General features: G+C 39.7%; 1 protein-coding gene across 11 annotated transcripts in view; it reads left to right on the forward strand.

The window, feature by feature from the left end:
- Mllt10 (MLLT10 histone lysine methyltransferase DOT1L cofactor) overlaps positions 1-26,328 on the forward strand; it is a 148,775-nt gene that overhangs the window by 6,778 nt on the left and 115,669 nt on the right. For 6 of the 11 annotated variants that reach the window (XM_029473556.1, XM_021156842.2, XM_021156840.1 and 3 more), the window contains exon 3: positions 422-501. In XM_029473556.1, coding sequence (XP_029329416.1) covers positions 422-501 — 80 coding nt within the window. Of the gene's footprint in view, positions 1-421; positions 502-11,301; positions 11,485-20,993; positions 21,187-21,609; positions 21,661-26,328 lie in introns of those variants that run through there. The other 5 variants (XM_029473573.1, XM_029473574.1, XM_021156844.1 and 2 more) reach the window with 5 other exon arrangements.

Raw genomic sequence — 26,328 nt, forward strand, 5'->3', positions numbered from 1 at the left:
CCTGGAGCTCACTTTGTAGACCAGGCTGGCCTCGAACTCAGAAATCCGCCTGCGTCTGCCTCCCGAGTGCTGGGATTAAAGGCGTGTGCCACCACTCCCGGCTCTAAAATAATTTCTTAAGGCAAGTTGTTGAAAAGTGTGTGGGGGGGCTGGAGAGATGGTTCAATGATTAAGAGCGACTGCTCTTCCAAGGGCCCTGAGTTCAATTCTTAGCAGTCAGATGGTATCTCACAACCATCTGTAATGGGATCTGATGCCCTCTTCTGGTGTGTCTGAAGACAGCTACAGTGTGCTCATAAATAAAAGTGTGAGGGATAGTTGATCGGTTTATAAAGATTGTTTTGCTGTAGTTTTCAAATATAAATATTTTGTTTTCAAATTTAAACTTTTTTTTCTTTTTTTTCTTTTTGTTTCCTAACAGCTTGCTATGGCATTGTTCAAGTACCTACTGGACCATGGTTTTGTAGGAAATGTGAATCTCAGGAGAGAGCAGCCAGAGTGGTAAGGACTGTTTATCAAAAAATACTAAAATAGTTAAGTAGTTTAGGATGCCACGTATTAAATACTGACTTCAAGTTTTAAACTGATTTTGTAAAATTTGGAAAACAAGTGTGTGTGTTTGTGTATGTGTGTATGTATGTGTGTGTGTCTGTATGTGTATGTGTGTGTGTGGGGTTCTTGGAAAACTAGACATAGGAAATTGTATTCAGTTTTTGTTTATTTAATTTTGGAGCTAAGGGTTGAGCTTAGGCCCTTGTACATACTAGGCAAATACTATACCACTGAATTATGTCCTCAGCACTGTACCCAGGATCTCTTTACTGGAGCTGGGTTGCTGGTATTTCTGCTAGGTTTAATAAGTGTGTGTGTGTGTGTGTGTGTGTGTGTGTGTGAAACATTAGGGGTATAGATACTATCATTTTTATTATTTTGTGCTTTGGTTTGAGTATTCTTCTTTTTCAAATGTCTTAACGTTTTTGACAAAGCAATAGGAAACTTTTAACTCAACTGGTCACCTTAATTAGCACTTTGGTGACTTTTTGTGAAATGAAGGAGGCTCATTTTTGGTTCCAAGAGGTTCATCCCCTTACAAATTAAGCTTAGTGGAAATACCAGTAAAAAGATGCAGTTTCTATTAGTTATACAAAAGAATAGCCAATCTTGATATGATGATTTCTTTCAGTGTTGACTAGAGAGTTTGACCTGAAAGCAGAAAATATACATTTATCTTCCTAGGCAAATAGCAAACGTACAAGTTTTATTTTTGCCTTCAGTGATTCTGGGTGTATAGACATTATGGCTTATATAGTGATTCTTAGTCAATTGTGTGTGAGAATTCATTGTAGCAGAATTATAGTTCATTATTGTAGTGTTAATTAGCCAATGGAGGATGAAGTCAATCATGCAAGTTTCAAGACTTGAGGATTGTAGTTTAGTTGGTATAATGCTTGCTTACTGTGCGTGCAGGTCAGAGGTTCCACCCCAGTAGTGCATTAAAATGGGTCAGAAGTTCAAAGTCTTTCTTGGCTACATAGTGAGTTCTAGTTTAGAGTAACCTGGGCTTCAAGAGAGACTCTCTGGGGAAGAAAATTGTTTTTAAGACTTGAAATATGGAAAGCCTACTTTTTGACTTTGTTTTCATTGGTAGGATATTATTTTTAGAGTGAATAGGTCTCTAAGGAAATGAAACTATGCTTGAATTACCAGTAGACACTGTAGTGAAGTGAGGAGGCCAAGGTGGGACAGGTGCAGTGTGTTAAAGGTGAGAAGAGCTAGGACAGACAGTACAGCAAGGTAGGAATGCAGTAAGGGAATCCCTGGGGCATGTGGTGGTGGGCATCTCAAATGCCACTTGTTTGGTTTCATTCTTTTATGTTATGGGAATGATCAAATGTCAAGGTAAATACAGTAGTAATATTGGGAGCATGTTTTATTTTAATTTATTTAAATTGGTGGGAATCCATTTTAAAAAAAAGCATAGTCTCCTCTAAATTTCCTGTAGTGACAGTGATGAGACTGAAGCTGGATTCTAAGCTTGTATAATGGAAGTAGAGTGTTTTATTGTAGGATACAGAATCAAGACCTTGAATTTGGTCAGGAACTTGAACTGGTCCTGCTATTTCTCTGTAGTGCCTGCTTCAAAATTTTCTCTGCTACAGAGTGGTTTGTAGTTAACTTCTTCAAGTGTTTAACTGTGCACCAGATAGTATACTAAATGTTTTACACCAGTTACTCTATTTGTCAAATTCCCGAGGTAGTTTTCATTTTGTAGATTTGGAAACTATAGCTTTAAGGGAAAAATGTATTTAGAATTGCAATCTGGACAGCCATCAAGCTTCTTTTTCCCTTCTTACATCTTCTCCTGTGGAGAGGGATGACTGACTGTATCTCAGGTCCTCTTTTCCTTTTTCTGGCCTCCGAGTCTCTGTTTTTGAGATAGGTCCTACTGTGGAGTCCTTGCTTCAAACTCTTGGCTCGAACTGTTGAGATTGGTGAGCGCTACGATACCTAGGGTAGCATATGGCTTAAAAAAAAAACAACAACAAAAATCTTTTGGATATTCTATAAAACAGACGTGTGTGTTAGAGCTGGTAGGGAGGGAGGTGTGAATAAATATGTGTGTGTGTAAAAGAGTGTGGTTTTGAGGACAGCCATTGGATGTCAGTCTTCTTTAAGGCAGGTTCTTGGCAGAGCATGGTGGCACATGACTTTAATTCCAGCACTCAGGAGGCAAAAGCAGCTGGATGGACCTCTGTGAGGCCAGCCTGGTAATAGATCATATTCTAGGATTGTCAGGACTTCATAGACCCTGTCTCAAAAACCTAAAAATAAAAGAAAAAAGACTTAGAGTCTGTTGATTCTGCATAAGCAAGCTAGCTGGCCTATGAGTGGACTCCCAGCTCTAGCTCTCTATCTCTGTAGAGGGCTGCTAGGCACACAGGTACTTGTACTACTGAGTCTAGGCACACAGGTACTTGCACTACTGAGTCTAGGCATACAGGTACTTGCACTACTGAGTCTAGGCACACAGGTACTTGCACTACTGAGTCTAGGCANACAGGTACTTGCACTACTGAGTCTAGGCANACAGGTACTTGCACTACTGAGTCTAGGCACACAGGTACTTGCACTACTGAGTCTGCCTTTTCTGAACTTAGGTCATCAGAGTTGATGTGTGGTACTGCTGGCAAGTTCTTTTTTTTTTTTTTGTTTTTTTGTTTTTTTGAGACAGGGTTTCTCTGTGTAGCCCTGGCTGTCCTGGAACTCACTCTGTAGACCAGGCTGGCCTCGAACTCAGAAATCTGCCTGCCTCTGCCTCTGCCTCTGCCTCCCGAGTGCTGGGATTAAAGGCGTGCGCCACCACGCCCGGCTTTTTTTTTTTTTTTTTGGCAAGTTCTTTTATATACTTGAGTTGTCTTTCCAGCCTGTACCCCCTGACCTAAGAGCCTGAAATCTCATTCTGAATTTTATACCCTTGTGGCTAATATTGACTCAAATTCGTTTAACTTAGATGAGGTGCCCTTTAAGGTCAGGTTGCTCAGATGTAGTTAGGGCACCCTGGATTAGAGATGCTTCACTTGTCAGAAAAGGAAGAGTTGAGGTGGCTGTCAGTATATTGATAGTTGCCGAATAATAATGATCCAGAAAGAAAGCAACATGTTCAGAAAATTGTTTTTGTTAGTGTGTATAATGCATTTTAAAGATAACACTAGAACTGAAAAGATAAATGACGATAGTATCATTTGTAGGACTTTAAAAGAAGGGCATAGGGATCCACAGAGAGCATCTTAAAAGAAAGAATAATAGGTGACTCAGTGATTTCAACATCAATTACTCTGGAATGGTTCTGCCATGAATAATAAGGCAGGGACTGTAGCTCTGTGTTGTAGAATGTGCTTCACTAGTGTAAGGCCTATGTGTAATTGCAGAAAACCCCACAATTTCCCCAAAGTTACTTCTTTAGATAAATAGAATAGAATAATAGAAGAAGAATAAGTAGAAGAGAGCAAATGAAAACTAAATATAGGGCCTGTCAGATGGCTCAGTGGGTAAGCAGGCTTGCTACCAGGGCTGGTAACCTAAGTTATCCAACTTGGGAAGGCACATGTTGGGAGGAGGGAACAGGATGTTCTCTGACGTTCCTGCTCACACCAAGTCATGCCTACAAACACACAGAGACAAAACAGTAAGAAACAAGAAGAAATGTAAGATAGGAAGGAAAAAAGACCTGGTATTTTTATCATGGTGAAAATTGATTTGATTTTGTAGAATGTTCCTGCGTTCTAGAGGTGGGGGAGGATTTTGAGTTGGAAGGTGGCTTGGGCAGATGCAGATGTTTCAAAAAGGAAAAAGGAAAAACAGTCAGATATGGTGGCTTATGCCTGTAATCCCCACACTGGGGATGGGGAATTGCTACGAGTTTGAGACAGCCTGGTCTCTGTAGAGTGAGACTCCATTGCAAGACACCAAAAAAAAATCAAACAAACCCACCAAGCAACAACAAAAACCCTAAAAGACCCAAATCAGACAATAGAATCCAAACAAAACTCCCTCGCCATGTAACTGAGAATGACCTTAAGTTTCTTTAATATTTTTTAAAAAAATACTAAAGTTTTATAAAATATATGTGTAATCTTCGCAGAGGCCTAGGGCTGGAGTTGCAGGTATTTGAGCTACATGATGTGGGTGCTGGGAAGTGAACATACAAGAACATGTATGTGTTCTTAACCAGTACTGTTTCTGTTGGTGACTCAAGCATCTCCCCAGCTACCTAAGGAAACAAGGTCTCACATAGCCTAGGTTGACTGAAAACTCATTGTACAGCTGAGGATGCTCTCATTCTACCTCCAAAGTGTTGGTAGGACAGGCCTGTACCTGTTAATGTAGATTAGTTAATAGATTTATTTTATATTTTCATTTTTATTATATGTTTGTCTTAGTCAGGGTTTCTATTCCAGCACAAACATCATGACCAAGAAGCAAGTTGGGGAGGAAAGGGTTTATTCAGCTTACACTTCCATACTGCTGTTCATCACCCAAGGAAGTATTATAAAATTCTAAAACCTGCTTGTGGACGTTGTACATCGTGGTGCGCACTAGGCTCCGCACCACGATGTACAACGTCCACAAGCAGTGGATGCCGAGAACCAGACTCTGGTCCTTCATAGGAGCATGACAGCCATTAAGCCGTCTCTTACGACCTTAACATAGGTTATTAATAGGCAAGTTTCTTTTTCTTTTTCTTTTTCTTTTTCTTTTTCTTTTTCTTTTTCTTTTTCTTTTTCTTTTTCTCTTTTTCTTTTTTTCTTTTTTTTTTTTTTTGTTTTTCGAGACAGGGTTTCTCTGTATACCCCTGGCTGTCCTGGAACTCACTCTGTAGACCAGGCTGGCCTCGAACTCAGAAATCCGCCTGCAGTGCTGGGATTAAAGGTGTGCGCCACCACGCCAGGCTGCAAGTTTATTCTCTACACTGAATTATTGAGACCCTGTTTTAGGCATCCTCCAAAGGGGGGTGGGGGTGGGGAATCAAAAGTATAAGAATTTTCTTTATTTTTTTTTCTTCCTTGAGACAAGGTTTCCTTTCTGTAGCCCTGGCTGTCCTAGAACCAGCTCTGCAGACCAGGCTGGCCTCAGACTCACAGAGATCCTCCTGCTTTTGCCTCCTAAGAGCTGGAATTAAAGGCGTGTACCTCCACTGCCTGCTTAAGTCATATTAACTTACTCTCTTTTAGGTTATCTATGTTCAGTATTTGCATTATCATATATATGTATGTGTATACACACACACATACACACACACATACATATATATGTACACACACACACATACATATACATTGAAGGGTATGTGTATAATTTGTATTATTTTACAGGAATAGTATATGCCTGTGTATTAGATTTAAGAAAAATGCTGGTGATTACACTCAAGGCCACTGACTTACCAATACTAAGCAAACCCTTTATTTACCAGTGAGCTCTTGGTGCAACCTTGCCCATGTGAGGCTTGAGCTCCTGAGACCTCGACCTTCCTGAGTAGCTGTGATGGCACAGTGATGCTGTAGTTTGTTTATTCTGTTCCTCCTGTTGTGCTGGGGATTGAACCCTGGTCCTCACTGTCTGACCTTTTAGCTATACTCCTAGCTTGTTTGCCTTTAATTTGAAGTTAATTGAATTAAGTTTAATTTGGTGTGTGTGTGTTTAGGGTTATTGTAATAAGAAGGCTCTATTAGTGTTTTTGTATTTAAGCATTTCATTATTTTGTTTTGTGTATTCGTTTGGATTCTAGGATAGTAGCTGTTTAGCTGGAGGTAAGGTTTCACTTGAGTTTGTCTTCAGTGGCAGCCTGTTTTTTTCAAGGCTTGGCCTTCCTTTTTCCTTTGAGGGGAGCATGGTTTCAGAGGTGACCGATGGCTGATATTTGTAATCTCAGCCCACTGGAGGCTGAGGCAGGTGTGTTGAGGTCTAGTGGCACTGCATAGGGAGTTCCTTGGGTTACAGAGTGAGACCCTGAATTCAAAAAGGAAAAAATCCTATCTATTTTCCCCCCAATTTTTTATTAAGTTTACTTGATTTACATTTCAAGTGCTATCCCAAAAGTCCCCTATACCCTCCCCCCTGCAAGTTCTATCTTTTTTATGTCTTCAAATATTGTTACCTCATTACATTTTTTTTTCTGTAACTGATTTAGGTGTATGAGACTTTAATTTTTCATGTCTTTTATTTTTTGTGGTTATATTATGGAAGCTGGCTTTCTTCATATTTATTCTTACATTTAGTGAATTAGTTTCCTACCATAACCATCTGTAGAACACTGTTTTTCCTACTTTTGAGAAGATGGATTTTAGTAGTTTTCAGTATGTAATTTCTTTTATAGTATCTTATTATTTTGTAGGAATAGTAAAAGTTTCTCAGGTTATTTTTAACTTTTATTTTTTTGTTTTGTTTTGTGAGACAGGGTCTCACTGTATCCTTGGCTGGTCTAGCACTTGTATTAACTGTGAACTTACAGCCTGGGCCTCCTGAGTGCTGTGATTAAAGCATGCATCACCACATCTGACTTTTTGTCTTTTTTCTTTAAAAAGACTTATTTTGTGTTTGAAAAATCTGAGTGCATTTATGTCTGTATACCATGTATGTAAAGTGCCCATGGAGGCCAGAAGACAGCATTGTGTCCTCTGGAACTGTAGTTTCAGACTGTTGTGAGCTGCCATGTGGGTACGCCCCCCACCCCCTTCCATGTTGGCTACAGGAGACTGTGTCTCAGAAAACAAAGTTGTTTGGGGTTGGAGAAGTGGCTTAGTGGTTAAGAGTGTATTTTGTTTTTGTAGAGGTCTTGGCTTTGTTCCCAGCATCCACAATAACCTGTAATTCCAGTTTGAGGATATCTCACCCTCTTATAGCCTCCATAGGCATTGGTAGCTCCACAGGTGGCTTGTGAAGGAGTGGTGGTGGCTCATGTCAGTAATAAGTTCAGGACACCCCAAGTTGCTAAAGTAATCCTCTCTGAAACAAACCGAAAATAACAAAAGTTTTAAGGAAAAAGGAACCACCGATAAGGTGCTAATGTGGGACGTGTCCCAAGTAAGGTATATCCTTTTCTCGCTTTCCTCCACATACTGTGCTATCCTTTAATATGCTGCCTATTAGTAAGCCTCCAGATTGGACTCTTCAAGTTGAGCCCATTTGATGAGTTGAATAAAACCAGGGTTCTGTTAGTAGAAAGGAAGCAATGGATTTGGGGTTGCAATAAGGCTGTCACATTTTGCCTGAAGGGATTTATTTATTTATTTATTTTTTAAGACTTTTAGTGTTTGTGTGTGTTTGCATGAGTTCATATGTACCACGTGTGTTCAGGTCAGAAGAAAGCAGATCTTCCCCTGAAACTGGAGTTACAGGCTGTTATAAGCTGCCACGTGGGTGCTGGGAAGTGAACCTAGGTCTTCTGCAAGAGCAGTCAGTGCTCTTAACTGCTTAGCCATCTCTCCAGCTCCTTTTAGGCCAGCTTTTTTACAGTTTAATAAAATTTTTTTTTTCGGGCTGGAGAGATGGCTGCTCTTCCAGAGGTCCTGAGTTCAATTCCCAGCAACCGCGTGGTGGCTCACAGCCATCTGTAATGAGATCTGATGCTCTATTCTGGTGTATGTATAGTGTATTTACATATAATAAATAAATCTTAAAAAATTTTTTTTCAACTCCTTTTTTTAAAAAAAAAGATTTATTTTATATATGTGAGTACACTATTGCTGATATCAGACACACCAGAAAAGGGCGAAGGATCCCATTACAGATGGTTGTGAGCCATCATGTGGTTGCTGGGACACTGAACTCAGGACCTCTGGAAGAGCAGCCAGTGTTCTTAACCACTTGTTGAGCTATCTCTCTAGCCCTCAACTCCATGTTTACAAACCCCTTTTTATGTTGGTCCCTGCTGGTCCCTGCATTCAAACTCAGGTCATCAGGATTGCTAGCAAGCGCCATTGTTCTTAGAGCCATTTCTATAACCCTAAATTAAAAAAAAAAAAAAGAGATTCCCTTTAAAAACCCAAGGCTAAATCTTTTTATATCTTTTAGTTGCTTCCTCTTATGATTCCATACAGTTTGGCTGGGCGTGGTGGCCCACAATTTCAATCCTAGCAGAGGAAGCAGAGACAGGAGGAACTTGATGAGCTCCAGGACAGCCAGGGACACATATAGAGACCATTTCTCAAAGACAAAAAAAAAAATTCTACAGGGTCATTCCACATGGTAGTCTATGGATTGAGTTTTGTTTTTAATGTTTTCTTTTTTCTCTCCTTTCTATTGTTCGGGTCTGCCCTTTGTATGTGTGTGTTACTGGAGAGTGAACCCCAGGATCTTATGTATATTAAACCCATGCTTTGCCACTGAATGTGTTCTTTTACATTTATCTCTCTCCCCTCTCTCCCATTCCTCTTTTCTTCCTTTCTTCCTTTTCTCTTTCTCCTTTCTCTTGCTCTCACCTTCTTCCTTCCCTTTGATCCTGCCCCCTTTTGTCTCACCCTGTATCCCGTGTTTACTTGGAACTCACCATATCGCTTAGACTGGCCTTGTATTTGGAGGCCATCTTGCCTCCATTCTCAAGTGCTGTTATTATAGTCATGCACCACTTGTTTAGTGTCCCCTCCCCTGAGTGCTAGAGAGAGGCTGAGCTCAGGGTCTCCCTCCTTTTAGGAATGTTCTCTATCACTGAGTCACATATCTAGACAGGACTTCAATATTTTTTTCTTACCCAGGTTCCTTTTGATAATTTACTTTTTTTTATTGATTATTTGAGACAGGATGTCTTTATATAGGTAGCCCTGGCTGCCATGGACCTCCTGTACACCAGGCTGGCCTCCATCTACCTGCCTTTGCCTCCCAGATGGTTTCAAGTGTACCACTGCTCTCCTCGCTGGGATTAAAGGCGTTGACCAGTGCTTGCCGGCCTGGCACACACTCAAGTTGATGACTCTTATTAGGAAATCTGAATTGAGGTCAGAGAAAATGCTTTTGGATCATTTCTTTAGTAATTTGCTCATTTTTATAGTCATTGTTTGATTTTTTTTTCTTTTTTTTGTATGCTTTTGCATTTGGGCCTTGGGCTTCCTTGTATTTATTCAGTGTTTTGTATTTTGCTTTCATTTTTTTTTTTCTTTTGTTATTTCCAAGTGATACCTTACTTTAATTCTTCCATTTGTCGTTGAGGTTTTGATTTGTTTTGGTTTTCTGAAATAATTGTTTTCTTCCTAGGAATCTTTCCTTTTGTAGTGTCTATTTTGTAGTTTTACAGAAATTATTTATAATTTTGACTCAAAGCCATCATTTCAAATTCAAGATTTATTTCTCAGTCAGTCTGTTGAAGCCAGGTGCTGCTGAAATTGGGCTGTGCAGGATTAAACATTGCATTTAGATCTTCATTTTTAATGTGCTCTCACTATCCCTTAGTCTCAGCTGGCTTTAGTGTTCTAGATTTACCTTCCTTTTCTTTTATAAAAGACAGGTTCGTGCAGTATATAATACTTGCTGGCTTTAAGTTGTTATATAGATAAGGCTGGTCTTGAACTGTGTCTGTTTTGCCAGTGCTGGTATTATAGGTGTGTGTCACCATTCCTGGTACCTGCCTAGATTTCTTTTGGTTTACTATCACCAGACAATTCATCATTGCACTTTCTCAGAACAGGAGAGAGATAGTTACCTGGTATTGTGTCATGGAGAGGTGGGTTGATTTGGTTACTTTTAGAAAACCCTATCCTATATTCATGGCCTATTGCTGGACACATGAATCACTCCATCTTGTGTTGATTGGCATCTAGATTATCTCCTATTTTCCAAACTATGCAATACATGGTGAATTAGTTTAGGACTTAGGTACCCTTTGTGCAGTCCGTAGGTTTTGTTTTGGTGATAGTGGAGCCCAGTGCCTGCACAGCACTCTCCTTTGCAGTCCTTTACTACCTGGCTGTCTTTCCCTCGTAATGTCCATTAAGTTTGATAGTTGCGGCTTCATGCCCTTTTTAATCTCACTATCAGTCAATAGATACTTGACATTTTGCCTCAACCCCCTGAGTGCTGATATTGCAGGCATATGATACCATGTCAGGCTTTTCTTGTAAGCTCTCCCTTTAGAATTTAGTAACTGATGGCGTCTATCTTCTGTTTGTCCTTTTCTACTTGATTTTTTTTGGTTCCACTAACAAATGATTTGGAATCTTCCCTCTGGTTTTACTTTCTTTCACATGTTCACCATTGATCTTTCTCCCTTCATTGGTAAACTTCATAGACGAATAAACAGTAGTTGATATGAATACTTTGCCATATTCTCTTAGCTTAGTGGTTGAGAAATAACTACTTGTCATTACAAATGATAGCATTTGAAATCTGCTTTTGCTGTTCACACTTTCATCGTGGGCACTCTCCACTAACCCTATTGTCTGTCCTTTGGTGACTATTACATAAAATTCCCTGAATAATAAATTCTTTGGTTGCTTAGCAGCAGAAAAAAACAAAACAAAACAACAACAACAACAACAACAACAAAACGGATCACCAATGGGGATTTGGGAAATTTTCCTCCTTTTAGATACATGAAACACTTCGTTTTTTCTTTTGTCCTAGCTACTATGTAGCCCAGAGTAAAATCTGGTCTTTAGTTACATCAGCCAAATAAATCTTACTGTTAGTATATTTGTTTTCTCTTCCTCCTTCCATTGGGGTTAGGACTTCACCTCTTATCTCTTTCTCTGCATGTTGATTTCATTCTCTTATACTACAGACTCTCTACTACATGAGGCTGGAACCATGACTGCTGGCAGCTCTTGGCTTTCATCTTCCCAGCCCCTTCTACCAGGAAAAGGGGCTCTTTTGAAGAATCCTGAGAAGGACTCTGATTGACCTGTCTTGGATCATGTACCCATCATCCCTCTGGCTGGAGTGGGGAGGGTTCTATGAATTGCAACCCTCACTAGAACTACATAGTTGGAGTCAGGGGTAAGAGCAGTCCCCTGATGCAGGTGGGTGGGCCCTGTTTGAAGAAAGTGAAAACTGAACAGATAAAAAGTAGACATCTATCATTCTGGCTTTTAATACATTTTATTATATATAGATCCGTCACCGTGTACTGGCTTACGTACTTATCCGAAAACATTAAGCCTAAACATAAGAGTATAATAGACACGTTCATTTACCCTTCAAACTATTCTATTTGGCTTGAATCTTGCACAGGTAATTTTGCTGTTATTTCAGTGACCAGATCTAATTTTTTTCCTCCCTCTTTTGATTCTATTTTTGACATTTAAACCATTGTGCCAAGCTAGGTGTGGAGCTGTACATTAATAATCCTAGCACTTGGGAGGTGGAAGCAGGAAGATTAGAAGATTAAGCCCAGCCTTCATGATACATGAGACCTGATCTCAAAAATATCCCCCCAAAGCCAAATCAACCAACCAATTAACACTACAAAAGTGTAGTGTTAAAGATCATTCAAGTTTCTTCATGGTTTCCTCAGGTTGCTGTTTTGTTTTTACCTCAGGTGTTTGTGTTTCAGTTGCCCCTTTGGATTCCTTTTGGGATTATTTTCTTATTACAAAGGTTAAGCTACAAGATTGCTTTTCTTATTGTTTGCTTATCTCATTCACAGGGAATTTAAGATTGTTAGTTTTTCTACTTCTGCTGTCACTGTTGTGAGGATCTAAGCCTTGATGCTTTTTCTTGGTCTAGATTATTGCAATAGCTTTATTTAGTTACATTGTTTACATTTTGTACGTTGGAATGTGTATCTGACTGTGAATGCAGGTGTCTATGGAGTTCAGCTCCTGGAACAGGCAGTATGACTTATTTGATCTGGGTGCTGGGAAGGGAATACGGATCTGCAGGGGCAGCATGTGCTAGTAACTGAAGAGCCATCTCACTTAGTCGTCCCCCCCCCCCCAAAGTTTTATATCTTTGTAGTGTGACAGTGTCTAAAAAAATTAAACAGACAAAAATGTTTTTTCCCTTAAGGTCTAGGGATATGGTAGTGTTTCCTTATCATTACATGTGTGAATTCCTGGATTCAGTTCTCAGTACCCTAAGCCTTACAATTGTGGGTATACTTCTTTCTTCTCTATCCAGTTTATTTCTCAATGTTCTGCTCCTAAGGGAAGCACAGTTTTGGCTGTTGATTCTTTCCTGACCCCGTGTGTAGACTAAGCTAGCCTCAAACTTGCATCAGTACTTACTGTGACCCAGCTCTGCACTGTTCATTATTTTCTTTATATGTGTCCATGCCATACACTTTGCCACTCTTGACGTTATTGCTCCTAGTGTCTTCTTTGTCCCTCACTCTTATTTCCTAGGAAGAAACAGGATTGCTATTCCTGTCCCAAAAATACCAATTGTTTCCCATTGTTAAGTATTAGTGTAGGGCAAAAATATTTTTTCTATCTTTGTGCATTTTCACTAAAAGTAAAGGAGCTCCAGGGACACAGCTCAGCCGTAGACTGCTTGCTTGTATAGGTAGTATGAAGCCCTGGTATTGACTCCAGCACCCCATCTTCCCCCAAAGAAAAGAAAAAAGGAAGCTAATGGTACGTTTTTTGTTTTTCTGAGATGGGGCCTCTCTATGTGCCCCTCTCTGTCTGGCCTGGATCTTCTTGTGCACATCATCTGCCTCTGTCTCCTGAGTGCTGGGATTACTGTAAAATGCCATCCCAGGGAAAATGCCATACCTTCTACCCTTTAGATGGTACTCACAAAAATGGTGTCTAGGGGCTGGAGATTGCTTAGCAGTTAAGAGCACTTGTTCTTACACAGAACCTAGTTTCAATTCCCTGACATTCTTTTCTGACCTCTGTGGGTACCAGGGATACAAGTGTGTAGCTGGACTTTGATACACAAGGGTGAGTTCTTCTTTTTTCCACTCTTTATTCCCTTGGTTTCACCCCTTATCACTAGATAAGAGAGAAAAAAGGATAGTGGGGGGAGAGAGGGAGAGAGATAGATAGATATCGATCTATAATTAATTTTTTTCTTGTTTCTTCTTTGAGCACGACTACAAACTTTAACCTACCCTCCTGAAATGACCATCAACTATCAAATCTACCTCTCAGGGCCTTAGCATCTGAAAAATTTCCAGATTTTCAAATACCACACAGTTCAGTTTCAGAAACTATTTGCAGCTGGCAAAAGCAGGCCTGTGCTAGAGCGCTAGGCAAATCATAGTCAGCTTCTGTGAAGCAGCCTCATAACTCCACACCTGGGATTAAAATGAAAACATTCTTATCATACTTCTCTGTGTGTGTTTTTTAAAGAAATCAAAGTTCCAGAATTCTCATTACACATATGAGCACGTAGGTAAAATACCTGAAAAATAAATTTAAAAAAAGTTTCTGTTTTCTTTTAGTTATTTCCTAAAGCCTCAGGTTAGAGTTTTAGTTCCATATTGAATCCAAGTCCTTGTGCACAGTAAGCAGTGTGTACTGAGCTACTCTACCTAGTTCCTTATAGTAAAAATTTAAAAGAGCTCTTATTTCATTAATTGTGTAGGGTTATTATTTTTGGGATATCATGGGAAGGTAACCTGTATTTCAACCTATTGGAGTCAGTGAAATAGATATAATTATTGTCAGGTTTCTTAGTGTTGCCTAAGCCTCATTTCCTTGCCTGCAAAATAGCATAGCACTCATCTAGGTGCTATGTCAATGAGTGCATTGCTTCAGTCTTCTTTTTTTTTTTTGGTTTTTCGAGACAGGGTTTCTCTTTATAGCTCTGGCTGTCCTGGAGCTCACTTTGTAGACCAGGCTGGTCTCGAACTCAGAAATCCGCCTGCCTCTGCCTCCCGATCAGTCTTTTTTACATTTTATTTTAATTTAATAAAAGTTTTTATTAATAATTTATTTTGTGTGTATGTATGTTTTGCCTGCATGTATGTCTTTGCATCACCTGTAATGCCTGGTGTCTGAAGAAGTGGTGAACATCCGTGTGGGTGTTGGGAATTCAACCCTAGTCCTTGGCAAGAGTAACAAGTGTTCTGAATCTCTAAGCCAGCTCTTCACTCCCATATTTTAACAGGACTGTGCTGACCATGAGATACACAGGCACTGTTTATTTATTTATTTACGCATACACACTGGGCGTCTTTTAAAATAGTTACATTATTGCTTTGTGTGTTTATAAGTGTTTTGCCTGCATGTCTGTCTGCATTGTATATGTGTCTGGTGCCCATAGAAGTCAGAGGAGAGTATTATATTTTGGGTGTTAGCAATGGAGCTCATATCCTGTACAAAAACAAGAGTAACAAGTGCTCCTAACTGCCAAACCAGCTCTTCTGTTGAGCATCTTAAGCCTTGTCCCTTCCCTTCCCTTCCCTTCCCTTCCCTTCCCTTCCCCCCTCTCTCTCCCTCTTTCTGAGAATTAGTATCCCTGGCTGTGTAGCCCAGGGTCATGGATTTCTCAAATGCTGAAATGCTGGGGTATAGATATGTGCCATCATTCTCACTTTTCCTGTAGTACCTCTTTTTTTTTTTTTTTTTCCTCGAGACAGGGTTTCTCTGTAGCCCTGGCTGATCTGGAACTCACTTTGTAGACCGGGCTGGCCTCGAACTCAGAAATCCACCTGCCTCTGCCTCCCAAGTGCTGGGATTAAAGGCGTGCGCCACCATGCCTGGCTTTTTTTTTTTTTTAATTGAAGAGGAAATGTGAGTGAAATAAATAGTAATTTGTTCAGGTTCAAGTGGAAAATGAAAGTTGGGTATTTTAAAAATTTGGTGATCTTAAATATGCTGTTATATTCTTTAGATTCTCTCTCTTTCCCCCTCCCTCCTTCCTTCCCTCCCTCCATCCTTGTCTCTCATTTTCTCTGTGTGTGTGTGTGTGTGTACTGAGATTTAAACCAATGGTCTCACACATATAAACATATGCTCTAGCACCTACCTCTTTCTAGCCCAATGCCCAGGAAAGTTAATAATACATATGCATATATATTATCTGCCTTTAACAGATAATATTTTAGAATAAAAATAGAGCGGCTTAACATATGTGTAGTAGGAAGGTTGTAGGTGTGTCATTTATTAGAACACTGCTCTTTAATGGCTGGATTTTCTAATTTTTGTCATTGTTTAAGTTCCACAATCCATATTTTGCTCCCTTTATCTTGAAAGCTAGGATGGGAAAATTTATAAACACGAATTTTTTTCTTCTGGTAACTTTTTTGGGGGTGTGAATGGTGCTTCCCCACCCCCTTTTCCCCCCTTCTTACAAATATATTCTTGCTCTGTCTTTCCTCCCTTTCCTCTTCTTTTTTCATTTTAAAGATTTATTTATTTTATACGCATGAGTGTCCTGTCTTCATGCACACCAGAAGAGGGCATCAGATTCCATTATAGATGGTTTGTGAGCCATCATGTGGTTGCTGGAACTGAACTCAGTACCTCTGAAAGAGCAGCCACTGTTCTGAACCACTGAGCTATCTGTCCAGATCCATCCTTTGTTTTGAGCTAGCTCTTATTTGTTTGTTTATTTGTTTTTTTTGAGTTTTTCGAGACAGGGTTTCTCTGTGTAGCCCTGACTGTCCTGGAACTCGCTCTGTCTGAAGCCCATTTGCTTGTCCTTGGCCATTGTCAGACTCCTGCCAAGATGTACCTCACCAGAACTCTCACTTTAAATCCTAGTGTTACTCTTTTATCACCCCTTCAGGCAGGTCTGAAACAGGCCTCAGAATGAGGGGAAGATATACAAGGATACGCTTTGAAGCGCAGGATCGAGAGGGGAATGCAGTTAGATACCATACTCCCCCATTCCTTTTAAGCAACTGCCTGTGCTCAGTATGGACCTACTGCTCCATTCACCATGGCCTGTCTACCGAGGCAGATTGGAAACAATTAGCTTATGCATGTTTGGGGGGATTAGCTCAGTCGGTAGAGCACAAGACTCTTAATCTCAGGGTCGTGGGTTCAAGCCCCATGTTAGGCTCCACCTGGCCAAGCCCGTTGACTAGTCAACGGGTCCTCTAGCACAGGAGTAAGGATTGAGAAGAAAGAAACAATTAGACAATGCTGCAGGGTGACCCCAGTCAATTCTGAGACTGAAGGCAAATTTAATTTTCCAATCCACTTTTTATACCATTTTAATTACATGCAAGTATTTTGGGCAAGCAGTATAATGAACTAATGAACTAACAAAGCAACAAGCGAAGTCCCATGACAGTCATTTAAAAGGGCTTGTCATAATGACCAAAATACTTGAGCCCACTTCCTTGTCCAAGCCCAAAATCTTTGCCTGAAGCCTACTTCTTTTGTTTCACCCTAAGACTAAAATTCCTGCCTTACCCTACTTCCCTATTACAGCCTAAAGTTAGATTCTTGCCAAACTTACTTCCTTATTATGCCCTGATGTCAGACTCCTGCCTGAGCTTACTTAGTCATGGCCAATGTCGGACTCCTGCCAAGTGGTATCTCAGAAGGCTTTCCACGTCACTCTGTAGACCAGGCTGGCCTTGAACTCAGAAATCTACCTGCCTCCCCAAGTGCTGGGACTAAAGGTGTGCGCTACCACTGCCCGGCTTGAGCTAGCTCTTGACAGGTATTCTAGACCAGCTCTGAAGTCATGAGCCTTTTATTTAGCATTGAGAATGTTGGGAATATGGAGCTGAGACACTTACTTTATTTGTTTGTTTGTTTTTTAATTTGGATAAATATTTAAACATTTTTTTGAATGCTGGAGGATTTTTTTTATTATTATAAAAAAGTTCATTCATTCATACATACATTTATTTGGTAGTGCCTAGGGATTGAATCCCAAGGTCTCAGTAAGTGTTTAGCCAATGAGTTAAATCCTTGTTTGAAGATAACCCCAAAGGTTTCTCTGTGTAGCTCTGGCTGTTCTGGGATTCACTCTGTGGCCTGAGGATTTGCCTGCCTCTGCCTCATGAGTGCTGGGATTAAAGCCTAGCCCCTTATCCAATCTTCATCATAATCATTATTTCTATTATTAGCTATTTTTTGAAGTCTTCATTGTTTAGAACTCCTTCTGTTGACTTTACTAGGTTAACCCTGAATTTGTGGCAGTATTCTTGATTGCCACCTGAGTGATGACAACAGGTGTGTGCTGCAATGCCTGCCTGGTTTAATATTTGTTTGAACCTTTTTGGCTTTCAAGATACGGTTTCTTTGTGAAGTCTTTACAATCCTCAAACTTGTTCTTTATATCAGAATAGTCTTGAACTTAGAGGTTTGCTGGCCTCTGCTTCACAAGTGCAGGGATTATAGCTGTGCACCACCACTGATAGAGATCAATGGAGGCTCGCTGCTTACTGGCTTGTTCCTCATGGTTGCTTTCTGATAGAGCTCAGGAACACCGGCCCAGGGTGGTTACTAACCATGGTGGTCCTCGCCTTCCTCTCTCAATTACTAATTAAGAAAATGTTCTTTGTGTATGGAGAGCTCAATCTGAAAAGCCTTGTACATTCTAGGCATATGCCCTAACACTGAGCAGCTGTCCATCTCCAGCCCTCACTTTCTGAGCCTTCAAGGTGCTAGGATGTCTGCCTCCAGCGATCTGGGATTACAGTATGCTCCAGTCAAGATAAAGCTTGTCAAATACATTTTCCATTCAACTATGGTGTAAGTGTAGTGAGAAGTTTGGAATTTTGGTTTCTTTAAAATATACAGAAATCTTAGATGAAAGTGGTTTTGTTTTAATCCCAGGTGTGGGGTGTGGGGCGCATTGCACCGACCACAGCCTACTACTCTAGCAGAGGCATGTTTTTGCCAGCATCAGACAGTTGTGACAGCAATTGTGTGACTTGTATATGTGTGTGTGAGTTTGGTTATGATATGTTAGTAGCCATGGTCAAAGAAGAAATGGAAAGAAATTAGACTCAGGGATTTTTTTCTAATTCCTTTCTCCCCTTTCTTCCTTGTTTCTCTCCTGTCTAGTGTAAGGGGGTGAAATTGGAGAAGGGAGCAGTAAAGGTTGGGAAAAAGAAGAACCCACAAAGTAGCAAAGACCAGCGACATATAAGTGCCTCGAAAGTAGTGTATATTTTCTTATTTGAGTTTTATTTTGAATTTTATTATATGACTTTTTTTTTACATTAAAGAATTTTGTTTCTGATTTTAATTTGATTATGGCTTATAAAGTTTTTAAAATCATGTTCTATATTCCTGTCATTTTGTTTTTGTCTTTTTGTTTGTTTGTTTGTTTTTCTTTTTTTAAAAGACAGGTTTCTCTGGTAGCCCTGGCTGTTCTGGAACTCTGGGGACTTGTTCCCGTCATGAACTCAAACCATCCTGCCCCTGCTTCCTGAGTCCTGACATCAAAGGCCTGTGCCACTACTGCCTGGTTTTACCTTTTTTGATTCTGGAAGTTGATGTTTATTAGGGTACATTTCTGTGTATATTTATAATATTTTTCTTAAGATTTATTTTTAGTTTTTATTATGTGGATGTATGGGTGTTGGCCATGTGCATTCAGGTATTTGGAGGCTAGAGGACACTGGATGCTCTGGAGCTAGAGTTACAGGTGCTGTGCTACACTTTGCTGTTCTGATGCTGTTCCAGGCGCTCTGGAAGATAAAGTGATCTCTCCATGCAGTCCTGGCGGGGCTAGAACCTTCTATAGAAACCACACTGGCCTCAAACTTGGAGTGGCTGTGCTGATTGTGCCTGCCTGGTGCTAGCATTATAGATGGGAGCCAGCATGCCTGGGGTATACTTGAGGTGATTTGTTTTTCCAGACAGGGTCTCCATATGGCCACATGTGATTTATAGTTATAATTTTAATCAGTTTTTCTGTATTGCTTTCTTTGTGGCTCTAATTATATACATTTGGCCTTTTGGCATCATTGTAAAGCTAACTGAAATTTACTTTTTAAAAGTTCATTCTACTTTGTTTTACTTTGTTCCATGAGGATAGGGGAGATGGGTCAGCAGCTAAGTGCTTGTTATGTAAGCATAAGGGTCTGAGTTTTGGATTCACAGAACTCTGGAGAAAGCCAGGAATGCTGATCCCAGCACTGAACGGAGCCATTAGGCTTTCTAGTCAGATAGTCTAACCACTTGGTGAGCTCAAGATTCAGCAAGAGACCCTAGCTAGAAAAATAAGATGGAGGGCCATAGAGGAAAACATCTGATGCCAGTCTCTGGCTTTCATGCTGACATGGATGGGGGTGCTCAGTGTTCCACCCCCACTTGCAAACACATGCATATACCATACACTACATATAATAAACAAACACTACTACTAGGCTTTAGATGCTGTGAATCAGTTTCTTTTTGTTAAGCCTTGTAATATTCATGTTTATAATTTCAAATTTTTGTTTATTTTTTTAAAATTTATTTTGTATATGTGTATTTTATGTATGTATGTATGTGTACTGTAGCTCTCTTGAGACACACCAGAAGAGAGCATCAGATCCTGTTACAGGTGGTTGTGAGCCACCGTGTGGTTGTTGGGAATTGAACCCAGGACCTTTGGAAGAGCAGTTGGTGTTCTTAACTGCCTGAACCATCTTTCTAGCCCCCTTGTTTACTTACTTTAAAACAAGATCTCAAGTAGTCTAGGCTGGCCTTGAATTCCAGATATTCCTGTCCCTTCATCTCAAGTGCTAGGATTAGAGGCATCGTCTTAAGAGTTTTACTACTGTGAACAGACATCCTGACCAAGACAGCTCTTATAAAGACAACATTTAATAGGGGCTAGCTTACAGGTTCGGATGTTCGGTCCATTCTCATGGGAGCATGACAGCATCCAAGCAGGCATGGTGCAGGAATTGCTGAGAGGCTGCTAGTACAAGACTGACTTCCAGGTAGTTAGGATAGGATTTTAAAGCCCACACCTACAGAGACACACCTACTGAAACAAAGCCATGCCTCTAAATAGTGCCACTCTCTGGACCAAGTGTATTCAAACCATGACAGGCATATAGCACTGTGGTTGAAAAATTTAAAACTTTAATTACTTGTTTGCTTCCTCTTGTTTTCTGCTTATATAAAATTTAGTTATTATATCTGTTTTAATGAGCTTATCTAATAGTTATCTGCATTTTAATACTGGTTTGATTAATTTTTATTTCATTACAGGGTAGAATTTCCTGCCTTTGTATTAGTCTTATAAAAATTTCCCTGGAGGAGGGGTGGTGGTGGTGATGGTGGTGGGTGTATGTATGTGTCTGGCTCTGTACATGGGGATGTACACACCACAGTGAGTATTTGGAGGAAAGAGGACAACTGTTTAACTTTTGGGTCAACTCTGTCCTTCCACATGGGTCCCGAGTATTCAACTCAGATTGTTAGTATTGCCTACGAGCCATCTTTCCAGCCCGCTTGTGTTTGTTTTCTTACCCTCGGATGTGATGCTCTGGCTTTTGGGAGTATGTATTAGTCACTTTGTGTTACGTTGCACCTTGTTCCCTCTGACTCTTCTGGCCTTGGACAGCCCTCATGTAAGTGCTGATTTGGTGTTCAACTAAAAGTTCTGGAATGAGCCTTTGTAGATTTCTTCATTTCTCTCTCTCTCTCCAGCTCTCTACTCAGTGCTGGTCTCCCTTGTGAGCTCTAGCCACCTTGGCTTCCTTGGACTCCCAGCTCCATTTCCTCAACTTGGGGAGACCACAGGCCCTGTCTGGGTTCCTCCTCCTTGTTCCTCGGCCTGAAAACTCTCCCAAGGCAGTAAGCTGGGCACTTTTGTGGCTGTGTCATGTTTCTTGTCTCTCAGGTATCATTGTGTTGTTTCTTGTCTAGTACCTTCAGTGCTGTTGTTTTATTCATTTTGTTAGGTTTTTATTATTTCACATAAGAAACCCGAATGAAGCGCCTTTTATTCACTGCATCTTGATTGGAAGTCATGTCATTGTGATACTTTGGGTGTCATCGTGAGCAGTTGAGCATTTTGAGCATGTTGTGGTTTGTGTGTTGACCTCAGTTCTAAGTCCACTCAGAGCTTTAGCTTCTTTAATTTCTCTATCTAGTTTAATTTGTATAAGGTTTTTATGTGTTGGAGATAGTGGTCTTTGTTAGAGAAATGTTTTAATACTTTCTCAAATCTGTATAGTTTCACCAATTTATTTTCATAATTGTACCCTTAAGCAGAAATATTTAAATCCGATGAAGTCTAATTTGTCAGTGTTTTCTTTTATAGTTGTTGCTTACTGTGAGCTAAGACACTTTGCCTAACCCTGAAGTCATGAAGGTAATTTCCTTTAAATTTTTTATTTTTGCTAATTTATATTTAGGTCTGTGACACATTTCACATTATATTTTTTGTAGGTTTCAGTTTTTGTGTATGGATGGCTATGCAGTTACTTTTGAATGAAACCTTTCTTCACTGCATTGCTTTTTATACATCGTGTTGTATAATTGGGGCCCTCTTTTCAGAACTTCACCTTCAATTGGTCTGTTCACCTAGCCTTAGTTTTATCATGCTGTTCCAAATTTTATAACTTTAGTAAATTTTAAAGTTAAAATTTCAAGTCTTTTAATCTTTTTCTCTTCAAGAGTGTATATAGTCTAAATTCACATTCTACATACATACTAGCTTTTCTATTTCCTCCAAAAGGTCAATGAGATGATATTTGCTTTGGTCTGTAGATCAGTGTTAGAATTGATGTATTAACAGTTTGAATCCTTGTATTTGTGTGTGTGTGTGTGTGGTGTGTGTGTGTATGTATGTATGTATGTGTGTGTGTGTGTGTGTGTGTGTATGGTGGTCAGAGGACAATTTGTGGGAGTCTGTTTTGTTTCTCTTCACTCTGGAGGTCTTGGGGATCAAGCTCAGGCCTTTAGTTTTGTCAGCACGCACCTTTACCTGCTGAGTCTTTTACCAGCCTTGGCCCTATTTTTAAAAATATTTTTATGATCACATTGTAGCTGTCTTCAAACACACCAGTAGAGGGCATCAGATCTAATTACAGATAGTTGTAAGTCACCATGTGGTTGCTAGGAATTGAACTCAGGACCTCTGGAAGAGCTTTTAACTGCTGAGTCATCTCTCTAGCTCCCTCCTCCCCTTTTATTTTTATTTTTTAAATAACTCATGCTGGCCTTGAACTTATATTCCTTCAGTACTAGGATTATTGGCTACAGTTTTTGCAGTTCTGTAGACTGCTGAGATATGTATGTATACTGATGTGTATATATACCATTATGCTTGGCTAAAAGTGGGATTTTAATTTTTCTTAGAATTTAATTTTTTTTTTGAGAGATAATCTTTCTTTTTATCCCTTGCAGGACTGCAACTCATTATGTTGAACAGGTTGGCCTCAAACTTGGAGGCCTCTGTCTCCAGAGTCCAAAGATTAAAGGCACATGACACCAAGCCCAGCATGCTGTTGGCTTTTTATTAATGTCATTTTCAAATATAGATTTTATTATTTGAAATGTGTCAACAGATCAGGACCTACTGCCAATTAGAAGAGTTTTGCAATTCACTAGTCACTAGAAGGGAGAGGTAGGCCATGTCACAAAATGTTATCTTTAGTGGTGCTGGCTGGGGTTGGCCATGTGGCAGAGGGATCAAAGGGAAACGTAAAGGAATGATGGGAGACTAAAGGCGAACAGTTTAGGGTTGCTTCGTTGTACTTCCTTTTAGGGCTCTTTAGTTGGTCTATACTTGTTTCTGGGATGCCTCAGGTAGGGGAATACAGCGGCGGCGTAGGCTAAGAAAGTTAAGGCTATGGGGCTCTTGGTTTGCACATGAAAATTGTTTGTTGTTTCTTAAGAATTAGCTAGCTCTGGGAAAGACAGTATTTTCAGGGTCAGAGGATTAAAAATGCAGGTTCTGGTGCAGAGCATATGCCTTGGAGTTGACCTCTAGGGAGGACTGAAAACAAAAGCAAATCCAGCATGAAAACATAGCTGGGTGATTTTGAAAGTCAGCACTTGGGAGGCTAGGCTAGGCTAGGCTAGGCCTCCCAAGTATAGTGAGTATAGTGAGTGAGTAGTATACTTGAGAGTCTGCATCCTCAATGGCTGTTGAGTTTTGTTAAATACTGTTTTGGTATTGAGATGCTATATTTAAAATATTTTGTAAATTTCATGTTTTTTTTTCAAATGTTATATTAATCTTGTATTTATGGGGTACATGTTTGTGATGTATTAATCTCTAATATATTGTTGGATTCAGATTATTAATGTTAAATCTTTTTGAATTTAGGTACAACAGGAATTTCATAATTTTTTTGTAGTTATTGATATTATTGTTATTTGTTTTATTGAAGTTTGAATTTTGTCCTTTTGGGACAGAGTGTCATTTAGCTCATGCTGACCTGGAAGTACTTTTTTTTTTTTTTTTTTCTTTCTTCTTAAGATTTGCTTTAATTGCTGGGCATAGTGGCTCACGCTTTTAATCCCAGCACTCGGGAAGCAGAGGCAGGCGGATTTCGGAGTTCGAGGCCAGCCTGGTCTACAAAGTGAGTTCCAGGACAGCCAGGGCTACACAGAGAAACCCTGTCTTGAAAAACCAAAAAAAAAAAAAAAAAAAAATTTTTTTTTTCTTTAATTTATGTGTATGTATGTTTTCTTTGCAGTATGTCTGTGCACCACTTGCAGAGGTTCAGTTGGTTGCTAGTCACCAGGTCCAGGGAACTGAACTCTGGTCCTCTGGAAGAAGTGCTGTGTGCTCTTAACTGCTGGGCTGACTCTTCAAGCCTTTCCCTCTTCCCCTCTCAGTTTACAGGGGTTTATCACCACCTGAATTACTAATTATTTTGTCACTGTTTACTTCTACTTTTAGGTTAGGGGGGCAGAGACAGACTTGGGAGGGGAACTGAGATTAATTAAGATGATTTGTTTAAGCATGGGCATGGAATTGTTTACCAGATGTCTCCCATCTCTTGCTGGTATTTTGATAATAAAGTTAGCTTTAAAGAACTCTGTAGATTTTGTTTCATTTTTTTTTAAGAAGTTATGTTTTTTTAAGCATAATATGTTACTTTTTAAAAAAAGATTTTATTTATTATATATGTAAGTACACTGTAGCTGTCTTCAGACACTCCAGAAGAGGAGGTCAGATCTTATTACGGATGCTTGTGAGCCACCATGTAGTTGCTGGGAATTGAACTCAGGACCTCTGGGAGAGCAGTCAGTGCTCTAACCTCTGAGCCATCTCTCCAGACCCAATATGTTACATTTTTAACTTCTGGTTTCTCTGGTAATAATTTTTTTTTTATTTCCAATATTGGTAAGTTATGTCTCCCATATGTCCTTGTATTATTATTGTTGTCTCAAACAAGATTTTACTGTGAAGGCCAAGCTGGTCTGGAACTTGCTATGTAGACCAAGCTGGCCTTGAACTTGTGATCTTCCATATCTTTCCCAAGTGGTGGAATTATAGTTTCATGTTCATTTTATCTCTTAAAAATCCAGGCTTACAAATTTTAGCTTCATTATTAACAAATGATCAACTTGGTTTTTAATCTTCTCCGATTCTTTTCTCTTTCCCCCACTTTGTTACTTTTATTTTAGTGTCCCCCACCCCATCTTAAAAAAGATCTTTTTTTTTGTTTTTGTTTTTTTTGTTTCTTTGCTTATTTTTGTGTGTGTGTAGGTCAGAGAACAACATATGGGGAGTTGGTTTTCCATCATGGGGGTTCTGAGAGTGAAACTCGAGTAGGCTTGGGGCCAAGCACCTTTCCTCTCCAAGAATCTTGTTAGTCCTAGTCTGTTCTTTCAGTCTTCTGTTCTTTAGGCTGGACCTTACATTTATATTGGTTTTCCAATGTGGTAACAGAACATATTCAGTGGTTTAAATTATTTTCATTTTATTGTGTCTTGAGCAGGAGGTGATGGTAAATATCTGTATGTAATGCTAACATTCTGAATGAAGAGACAGGAAAATTACTCTCAAGTTCCAGCCCAGATAGCCCATTCTAGGCTAACCAGAGCTACATAATGAGACCCTATCTCAAATCAATTTTGTTTTAAAATTATATCTTAAATGGACTTGTTTAAGGTCTTTAGTGAATGTGTCATGTTTACTTAAGAAGTACATGTATTATACAGTGGCTCGGATTATCTGTCTCTTCGTTGTATGTGTGTTCATGTACATATGGAAACCAGAGAGCCACATTCTCTGTCTGCCCCCTTGTTTTTGGATACGGAGTGTCTTGCTAATCCTTTTTTGCCAGCCAACTTGGTTGGCTAGTAGAGCTCCAGGGATCTCAACCTTGTCAGTGTGGGAATTATAGGTGTGAGCCATTGTTTACATGTAGTTTAGACTTACTTAGAAGTAATTTAAATATATTTTAGGATTACTTTTCTTTTTAGAGTTACTTTAATAATATACAATTAATGTACTATACAGTTCAAACATTTGAAGTGTGTAATTTTTTAGTTTTACAAAAATTTTTTTTTGTGTTATGTGTGTGCATGAGCTGGCAAGGCTTGATGTCAGGCATCTTAAGCACACTTCCTCTTCCTGGATGTCCAGGAACTCACTCTGTAGACCAGGCTGGCCTCGAACTCAGAAATCTGCCTGCCTCTGGATTTATACCCAAGTGCTGGGATTAAAGGCATGCTCCACCACTGCCCGGTGTAGACTCTTTATTTTTTTTTAAATTTTATTTTAATCATATTTATTTACTTACCCATTCATTCATTCATTCATTCGACATGTGTTGTGTGAGTACACACATACCACACTGTGCTTGTGGAGGTCAGAGGACAACTGTTGTGGGAGTTAGTTTTATACATCTTTGTGGGAGTCAGTTCTCTCTCTCTCTCTCTCTCTCTCTCTCTCTCTCTCTCTCTGTTTTTCAACAGGGTTTTTCTGTATAGCCCTGGCTGTCCTGGAACTCACTCTGTAGACCAGGCTGGCCTCGAACTCAGAAATCCGCCTGCCTCTGCCTCCAAAGCGCTGGGA

This window comes from Mus caroli, chromosome 2 (assembly GCF_900094665.2).
Source record: "Mus caroli chromosome 2, CAROLI_EIJ_v1.1, whole genome shotgun sequence".
NCBI lineage: Eukaryota > Metazoa > Chordata > Mammalia > Rodentia > Muridae > Mus > Mus caroli.